This window comes from Suricata suricatta, chromosome 10 (assembly GCF_006229205.1).
Source record: "Suricata suricatta isolate VVHF042 chromosome 10, meerkat_22Aug2017_6uvM2_HiC, whole genome shotgun sequence".
NCBI classification, from domain to species: Eukaryota; Metazoa; Chordata; class Mammalia; order Carnivora; family Herpestidae; genus Suricata; species Suricata suricatta.
In genome coordinates, this window is record NC_043709.1 from 3,623,206 (window position 1) to 3,632,919 (window position 9,714).

The window sequence follows — 9,714 nt, forward strand, 5'->3', positions numbered from 1 at the left end:
ATTCTCAGTGTGCACAACATACTAATAACTCTTGAAATTCACCAACAAAAAGACAAACAGCCCAATTAAAAACTGGGCAAAGAACCCGATGAGACATTTCCCCAGAAAGATCTACAAATTGCCAAAACAGGCGCCTAAGAAGGTGCTCAATGTCATCAATCATGGGGAAAACGCAAATCGCAATAGGATACCACAAACATCAGGATGACTATAATCCAAAAAAAAAGGAAAATAAATGTCAGCAAGGACGTGGAGAAACTGGAATACTGTACGTTGCTGGTAATAATGTAAAATAGTTCAGCCGCTGAAAAAAGTCTGGCAGTTCCTCGACGATTTAAATATAGACTTGACCCAGCAATTCTCCTGCTAAGCATACACCCAAAGACCAGAAAACGGGCTCTCAGACAGAGACATGCCCGTGCCCGAGCGGAGCAGCACTGCCCCGCACAGCCCGACGGCGGACACGACCGCGTGCCTGGCACGGAGTGAACAGATGAACACACCGGCAGGTGCACACCACATCCAGTCACCTGAAAACCTGAAGTGCTGATCCAGGCCACCAGCGGATAAACTCTGGAAAACATTCTGCTCAGCGAAAGAAGCCAAAGAAGGGCCAAAAATCCTGATTCCGCTTACAGGGGAAAACCAGACATAAACCCACAGAGACGCGCAGATCAGCGGCAGCGGGGACTCAGGGGAGCGGAGCGGAAAGCAGCAGCTCGGGGGGAACCGTGCCGCTCAGCTGCTCCCTCGTGGGCAGTTACCTGTGCGCCGGGGGATCTCGCGTCGGTAAGAAACGTGTCACCGAAGGAGACCGCTACAAATGCAGCTGCCAAGGGGCGCCGGCGGCTCAGTCTGTGGAGCGCCCGTCCGGCTTCGGCTCAGGTCATGATCTCGCACTCCGCGAGTTCGAGCCCCAGGACGAACTCTGTCTCCCTCTCTGCCCTTCCTCCACTCACACCCGCTCGCTCAAAAATAAATAAATGTTAAAAAAAATTAAAAACAAAACCAAAAACAAATGAAGCTGCCAAGACTACAAACAACCCTGAGCACACCAAAAGCACAACGCAGCCCAGGTGTCCGGAGTCCTGCCTCTGGCCGGCGCGCGTTGGTGAAAAGCAAGCCCACCACCCACACGGCCAACATACTCCTCAATGACAAACCAGTCACAGAAGGTTCAGAAACCAGCTCCTTTAAGTTCTGTTAGGTCGCCTACTTGCTTCAGTGAAGAGAAAATCGATCCCGTGAACTAGTCTCCGATCACGTGAACAGCCTCCATCCAGCGTCCTGCGGCCCGTGGAGTCCAGGGAGGACCGGAGGGCCCCGGCCGCGCTGACGGAAGGACGGGGGCGATTCCGGAGAAGCGCGGACGCCTGGGGAGGGCCTCACGCACTATCACGGCTGGCTCGCTCTGATGGTCACTTAATCACAGCGCGCGCCCCGCGCCCCCGGGTGTCTTACTCAGGAATCCATCGTCCCCAGGGCCCCCCAGGTCTGCTGCCACACCGTCCACATCAGCACGTCTCGGGACCCGTAAAACGCAGTCCGCTCGCAAGGCCCCTTCTGAGTTACCACCACACACAGACTTCCAATCCAGATGCTTCTCCGTGCAACCGAGTGCAACCCAGATTTCATTGCCGATTTGTCATCCCCAATCTCAGCATGGGGGTTTCCATTTAATGAAGCTACAAAAAGACCATTAAATACATGACATCTTAAAAATGCAATGAATCCTGCACCTCATCGGTTTCTCGTGAACACCTGAGAAACTACTGCTGCTCAAAAAACGCAAAACCACCACTTTGTGTGCAGCCTTAGAGGATTTAATTAACTGAAAAGACAACTGGGACTCCCCAAAGGAAGAAGTCTAAATCAGGCAGAGACGCAGGACTTTCAACAAAGGCGTTTCACAGAACCCCAAGGAACCGCGGAGCAGGAAGAGGACTGGACGGGGCCAGGCAGCGGCGCCGGCAGCGCCTTCGGCCCGTGCACCCTGTGCCTCAGCTGCCCGGCCTGTGCAGAGGCTACGTCAACACGAAGATGAGGAGTCAGGGCAGCACTGAGAGCGGCATGCAAGTCAGCTTCTAAGTCAGACCCCACTTTACAGACGGCTGGAGAGTTCTCCTTTCTGTTTTCTTAAAAAGTGGATTTGAGAGCGAGCGTGCATGCATGCTTGTGGGGAAGGAGGAGGGAAAGGAAGAGGGAGAGGGAGAGGGAGAGGGAGAGGGAGAGGGAGAGCGAATCCCAGGCCAGCTCCACGTGCGAGCAGAGCCAGACCCAGGGCTCTCTGATCACGACCTAAGCCGAGATCCAGTGGAACGCTTAACCGACCGAGCCCCCCAGGCGCCTGCGGGCTTTCTCCTCTGGAGGGTGTATTTGTTGAATAATTATTGGAAAAAACTTGTTCAATCCACAATCTAGTACATCTTCTTATAAGCTAGTCATTTACATAAGATTTTATTATTAAGAGACTTGCATTCTTGGGTTTGCTCAGAAGTGAAGTGTTTCGAGTTCTTGGATAAAGAGATCGTATGTTAAAATTCTATGTTTTCTCACAGGATCTTACAATAATAACCCCTGTCCAAAGAAGAAGTATGGATGCTAACACTTTAAGAACCAAACACATTCAAAACATCTAGAAGCTTCCTGGTCTTCAAATCATGAGGCTTGATTTCCCTCCTAACCCTCCACAGCCATCAGCACCCGGAGAGCTGCCTTCCCACAGCCACGCACGGACGTGACGTAGGCAACCTGTGGGCGTCGGGCTCCCCCCACTGCGCTGTACACACGCCGAGACAAGGGTCTTCTGCCTGCTTTGGTCACGGCTGCGGTCACACCCGGCCCGGAGAACACGTGCCCCACACAGCACGGACGCTGCTGGGGCCGCCGTCCCCCGCGCCACAGGCCAGGCCCCCACGGCAGGAGCTCACTTTCTGTTCTGGGGCTACAAGTTCCGGGGACGGCGTGGGCGGGGCGGCTTCCCCTGGGCCCGCCGACGGCTGTCCTCCTGTGTCCTCACGGGGTCGTCTCTCTGCGTGTGTCCGTGTCCTGACCTCCTCTCTTCACGAGGACCCCGGTCATAACGGATCACTTATTTTACCTTATTTGTCTCTTTAAAGACCCGGACTCCAAAAGCAGCCGCATCCTCCAGTGCCAGGGGGTGGGGCCTCCACCACGTGGATCTGGGCACGGCTCAGCCCACCACAGAGGGAGGAAAGGGAGTCACTGCCCCTGTCTTTTATGGAAATTCACGATCTTCACTAAGTTTCTCTGTATCATGAATGACACATTTGCTTTAATGAATGATGTATCACTCAGAGTTGTGGTTTTTAAACCCTTTTCAAAGATACAAACTCATGAACCAAAGCGTAAGTTACCTGTCAACAGGGACTCCTGCTCCACCCGCAGCTCACGGAAAAGGAGAATCAGATCAACAGCGACGCCAATTGTATCCAAGTTCCTGTAAAGGGTTTAAAAAAAGAAGTTAGACACATTAATTTTCTTAAACCCGCATTTCAACGACGAGCTGGGACGGGCGCCGTGCGTGCCGGCCAGCAGCGGCTCCTGCACCGAGCAGGTGGCGGCTAATCTCCACCCGGGGGGGCAGGTCGCCTCAGGGGCAAAGGGCACTCTACCTGGGGAGGAGACTCGGCATCTGGAGCCGGGCGGACTACCCTGGATTAACCGGGTGGGCCCGCTGTGGTCATGAGGGTCCTTAAAAGCAAAAGAGTAGAGGGTCGGAGTTGGGGAAGGGGCCGCGAGCCCGGGAACGCAGGCAGCTGGCAGAGCCCGGGAAAAGGATTCTCCTGGGAGCCTCCAGGGGGAGCCGAGCCTCCTGAACACAGCAAGGTAGCAGATCCGTGCTGTCGTAGCCCTCAGCGTTCCCTAACAGCAGGAGCAGGAGAGGAAGGCAGACCTGGGAGCAGAGGAGAGGTGCCGCCTCCTGAACAGGGGCGGGATGTGGCGCTGGGCCGGGCGGGCTCAGGAGGAGGTGAGGGAGGGGTCACCGGAAGCCGGGGCAAGGGGCCCTCCGTCCACAGAGGGGGAAGCGTAGCAAAATGAGGACCCCGGGCTTTCAGCTGGGCACCGTTCCAAGCAGCACGCTGACGTGCGGCCCGACCGCCTCTTGCTGCACATGATACGACGCCAAGGGGTCAAGGAGGTGGGACGGGAACCAGGTCCCGCTTCGGGAAACCGTCAGTCTAGTGAGAGCACAGGAGATGCTATGACTAGGAGCGTCACTGTGGAGAGCGCACTCCGGAGAGAGCCAGACCTCCCGGGACAACCTCTGGCTCATGACTGGGCAGGATCACAAGGTCATCGGGGGGCCGGCTCCCCTCCGTCACCTCAGCAGAGCCCAGGAAGAGACGGGGTCATCGGGGGAAGCTCTGGAAGCCGTCTCGTCTAACGGTGTGAGTCCCCGAGACGCGCACGTGAGATGACAAGGCTGCTGGGCAGGGTCCACTGGTAGGAAGTCTGCCGGCGTGGACGAAATGCGCAGAGAAAGGACGAGGTTTGTAAAAAGCTGCCGGACCCCCCGGATCCCACAGGCAGGGAGTCGGCTGGTCCGACACCTCGGTGCGAACACGCGCTGCCCTCCAAGGAGAGGAAGGTGATGCTGAGGGAGGGCGAGGGCACAGCCTCCGACCAGAGGAGTCTCCCCAGGCCCTGAGACCCGAGTCTGCCCGACACGACTGTGAGACTGCTTGGGACCAGGGCTCCCCTTTTCCTTCAATTTTCTCCTCTCTCGAAGGAAAGTGTCTAGAGCTGTGACCTCAGGCCTGTCCCCTCACTGTGTCTGGGGAGCAGATAACGCGTCTAGGTTCACATGTGCACAGATAAAGAGAAATTCTACCCCAGGATGGAGCTCATCCAGACTCAGACCCGTAAGTAATTTACATAATTGAATAACGGCATTTGGAACTTCTCAGCTGATGACTTAGAGGAGATTCTGTACTTGAGCTGATGCCGTCAGGGTCAAACACTTGGGGGCCCCGGGAAGGGATGAATGCACCTGCATACAGAACAGACATGAATCTCTAGGGGCCAGAGGGTGGCATGTGGCAGGGAACATAATGGTCCCGAGAGATGTCCACACCCCAAACTCTGGACCTGTTAACACGTTATCTTATGTGGCCAAAGAGATGTGGAATCATAAGAAATCTATGCTTGGCCTTTGTCCCCACTTCCTGGCCCAGAGCTCCTAAACCCCTTGGAATTTCTGGTGTGACCAGGAGAATCTTCTGTTACTCACAAGCCCCTTTCAACCACACCTGACCTCATGCTGGTCCTCCAGGTCCATGGTCCTCATGGGGCTCGGCCGCCAGGAGAACCAACCACGTGACCAGGGGCTGGAACGCTCACCCCAACCCCCAGACCTCTGGGAAGGACAGGGATCTTGGAGAGTGAGATCAATCACCAGTGACAACGACTTCATCCATCAAGCTCTGAAGAAACCTTTGTAAAATCCCTACCACACGCCAAGTCTGGAGACCTTGTGTGTGGGTCCATGAATGCACCAGGGCACCCGGAGGATAGAGGCGTGCCCAGGGAGGCGGAAAGCAGCCCAACGTCACCCACCACAGCAGTGACAGAGAGGCCTGGGGGCTCTGTCTATGTCCAATTTCAGGAAAGAAAGCTGAGCATGCTCTTTGTGGCTTCCGACTTCATCTCAAGAAAAACCGTGTAACAAAAAGCAGACCCCATTAAATCACAGAGGACCGGGGCTCGGGTCTGGGAGGAGGGGTGACGACACGAGCGGCACCCACAGTCCTCTGGCGCGTCTTCTCAGCCACTTTAAAAACGCCCACCTTGTAAACTGGGAGGGAGGCGCGTTCCTCGCACGCTCTTAGGAATACTTCAGACGGGCGGTCTCAGAAATCTGCAAGACGTGCCCCTTGTTCAACGCAAACACAAGGGCAACGAACTAAAGTAGTCAAAGTAAAACATTTCCAACTAAGAAAAGTGAGGTCCAGAATGGCCTATACCTTTAGAAAGACAGAATCTGGGATCAGAGAATCAAAATTAGGTTAAAGTCACTGAGCTATGTAACTACAACCACGTACCTCGTAACACATCGGGAACATTGTATAAATAAGAAACTGAAACAACCCCTGATGTCAAAAACACCCTATTGTGTGTGGCACCATTTGCGTGCTCATCTAAGAGCCTGCAGGGCACCTCCGCCCGGGAGCCACATACACAGCCTCGTGGGGACACTGGTGAGCACCGCGGCGCCAGAACGGTTTCTTGCTGGTAAACCCGGACAACAGAACGAGCACGCACACAGACGGGGAGCACCACGCGCACAGAGCACTACACGCACAGAGAGCGCCACGCGCACAGAGCACCACGCGCACAGACGGGGAGCACCACACGCACAGAGCACCACGCGCACAGAGACCACGCGCGCGGACGGGGAGCACCATAAGCACAGAGCACCACACGCACAGAGAGCACCACACGCACAGAGAGCACTACGCGCACAGACGGGGAGCACTACCTGATGGAATTCTGGTTCACAGAACACTCGATACAGGCATTTCGGAGACACCGGAAGCACTCGGTTATGAGCTGCAGACTGGAGGCGAGGTGCTCCGCTCGGGACGGGTCTCTGCAGGCCAGCTCGACCGCATGAGAGGACTTCTTCAAGATGTCCAGGACTCTCTGGAAGATGGTCCTGGGCGCTGTTTCTCTGAAAAGGATAAAACTGTTACAAACCAGAGGAAAGAACATCTAACTTCCGAATGTCCAGAGCACTGTGTGCGTGTCTCTCTGGCGGGGGAGGGACCAGTCCATTCTGGCTTCCTCACTTGCAACACAAACTAAAAGAGCTACATCTCGGAGCACTTACCCAGGCACTATTCTTACTGACTTTTTCACGTGTTATTTACTTAAACCCAACTGACAACGAGGGGAGATTAGGGGACTTGCCCATATCACTGGGCTAACAACGGGCAGAACCATATTTCCGGTAGGAGTCGGACTGGTGCTCCCACCGCCCAAAGACCAGTCACAGGGGCTGGTCTACGCATACAGATCTGTCCTTCATCCAAACAGTATCCACATTCTATGTTCTAGGAAGAGCGTACGGCCACATCCGTGGTCACCAGGAAGTACTAAAGTATAATTAGGAGAAACAGCATTCATGAGGCTGCCGGGAGACCACCACGCTCACGGGACCCCCGATACAGAGCAGCCGGCACCAACACACGGTGTGAGCCGGAGACTTCTCCTCTGCACTGATGAGAGGGAAAGGGAGAGGGAGAGAGGGCGGGGATGAGCAGGGAGAAACACAGAGAGACAAAGGGAGGAAGACAGGGATGGGAGGAGAGGGGGAAGGGGGCAGGCGAGGGCACCTTCCACCCCGCGTGCATGCCAGGGGAGAAAATGAGCCTGCGGCCATTCCCTCTGGGCATCTCCCTTCCCACATACCTCTCTCGCCTGGAGCATGGCGTGCACAGGCTACGGGGCAGAGCTACGGAGATAAGAAGTTGTGGTGCAGCATGGCACCAAAATGCAAGCCAACTTCCTCATTCCGTGAATCTCCTAGAGCAGCAGCAATCTGTTCTCATGTTAGAAGAAAAACTGCTGCTCCAGGCAACGTAAGACATTCCCGCAGATCCGTGTGCCCGTGAGAATTCTCTCCTCCGGCCTGTGGTGCTGTCCGAGCCCGCTCCCTGCCTTCCCTGCACGGTGCCAGATCATCAGCGAGCGAGAGCGGACACAGGACCTCGGACACGGAACCACCCCCGGTCATGGTCACGGTCACGGTCACGGTGCCGGCGGGCCCGTCTGCATGTCTGGGGCACAGAGGAGATACTCCCTTCCCTGAGCTTCAGGACCCTGAGTCCCCGGGCTTCCACGGGCGTGTTTTTACCACACGGACAGATAACTCAAATCACACGGGTTACCACTTACTGAGGGACCGAATCAAAAAAAAAAGTCCAAGTCCAAGGGTACAGTGTTTATCCTGCCTCAATAACCGTAAGAAACAATGATGCACGTGAACCACTTGCAGCAGTGACGTGTTGCAAAAAAAAAAAAATCCATGGACACCCTCAAGACATCTTCAAGAAGCACTAAATATGGTGCAGACGCTAACATGCTAAGAAAACACCCAAGAGTTCAAAACATTTCGAAAGATGCCAGGAGTGATCAGGGTTTCCAGAACAGAGACTATGTCTGATTATCTGCCCCCACTGCACAGAGCTTCGAGGGCACTTACTATTTCATCTTACGGTCCAATCAACAGAGAGAGCTAGAGCTTGAATAATCTACAATAATGCCTCTTTTTCCTACTAAGATGGCGGAGACACGCGTGTTCACACGTGTGATGAAGAAGCCTCTTTCCGACGGTCCTTCGCACGCCGCCCTCACACGGCAACACCCTCCTACAGCGAGCCGTCTTCCCTGGTGCCACCCTTTTAAATCCTGACATCTGTTTTACTCAGTACTCATATCGAGCACATCAAAAGATTTTGAGTCCAACTATGGCAGACTAAGAAGCAAAAAAGAAGAAGAAAGCTTCGTTCTTAAAAAAACTGGAGAATGGATAGTCCCACCATAGAACAATTAGCAAGTCCATGATCTACCCTACGAATAATTCCCAGGGCTATGTGATAATCTGTCCTATATGCACCATGACTTTCTCCTTTATTACACTTTTAATCAGAAGAAAAACGTTTGCACTAAGGCCAATCATCACATTCCTGAAATCAAAGTAATTATTAACAGCTACTAGAGGATAATCACGGCAGCATTATTCAGCACACAATAATTCAGATTTGTGGTATAAAGAGAAAATAATTTGGGATCGTGATGACTGTCATTTGTTCGCCCCCCAGGCGGCCCACCCACGGATTCCTGAAAACATCAAGCCCTGGGCAACCCTGCCTGTCTGCTCGAACGTATGCCCTCCCCCAGAATGCGCTTCCCACACAACCCCACCTAATTCTCTGCTTGGACAATCTCACCTCTCCTCACTGAGGCCTTCTGGAACCTCCCAGCCCAGGGAAATGCCTCCGCTCCTCAAGGCGGACCAGCTCCCTGTCCCCGTGCCACTGGAACTCACTCGGTCCACAGGGCTGGAATAACACTTACCCGCTTGAGAGTGCATGCACGCCTCCCATCCAGCTCCCCAGCTAGACCTGAAATCCCAGAACACAGTCTATCCTATTTTCTCCTGCATCTCCAGGGCCCAGAACTGGCATCTGCTAACTGCATTTGCTCAGGTCAAGGTTATAACAGAGGGACTAGCTGCACGCTCAGTGGCACTGACTGCCTCGCAGACTCCGCTGAGCGCACGCCCTGAGCCAAACGCCAGCCCTGGGATGAGCAACGGGCGCACGCACCTGGCGGCGGCGTTGGAAAAAGGGAAATACCGGGGCGTCCGCTCCAATCTTCCGTTCCCGGTGAGAAACCCATACATCCCGGACTCGGAAACTTGAAAAGAATACCATGTTTTAAGTAAGACGTAGTATCTCATGACTGACGTTTAACAAACATCTAATTTCTTCTTCTCCACTACGTGGTACGACAGAGGAGCTTAAAGGCGGGAATGTAACCCGGTTAACTGTATTTTAGATTTCCTTTTTTTTAAATTTTTTTTAATGTTTATTTTTGATATGGAGAGACAGAGTATGAGCAGGGGAGACACAGAATCCAAAGCAGGCTCTGGGCTCTGAGCTGTCAGCACAAAGCCCAATGTGGGGC

The 9,714-nt window shown here is 54.1% G+C and overlaps 1 protein-coding gene across 1 annotated transcript in view; it reads right to left on the bottom strand.

Moving 5' to 3' along the window:
* The window catches only part of ATXN10 (ataxin 10), a 140,515-nt gene extending 131,085 nt beyond the window's left edge, over window positions 1-9,430 (bottom strand). Inside the window, exons 1-4 of the mRNA XM_029954084.1 lie at window positions 9,354-9,430; window positions 8,976-9,086; window positions 6,503-6,694; window positions 3,378-3,460 (exon numbers count right to left, since the gene is read on the bottom strand). Coding sequence (XP_029809944.1) covers window positions 3,378-3,460; window positions 6,503-6,694; window positions 8,976-9,086; window positions 9,354-9,430 — 463 coding nt within the window. The remainder of the gene's footprint in view (window positions 1-3,377; window positions 3,461-6,502; window positions 6,695-8,975; window positions 9,087-9,353) is intronic.
* Window positions 9,431-9,714: the final 284 nt, after the last annotated feature.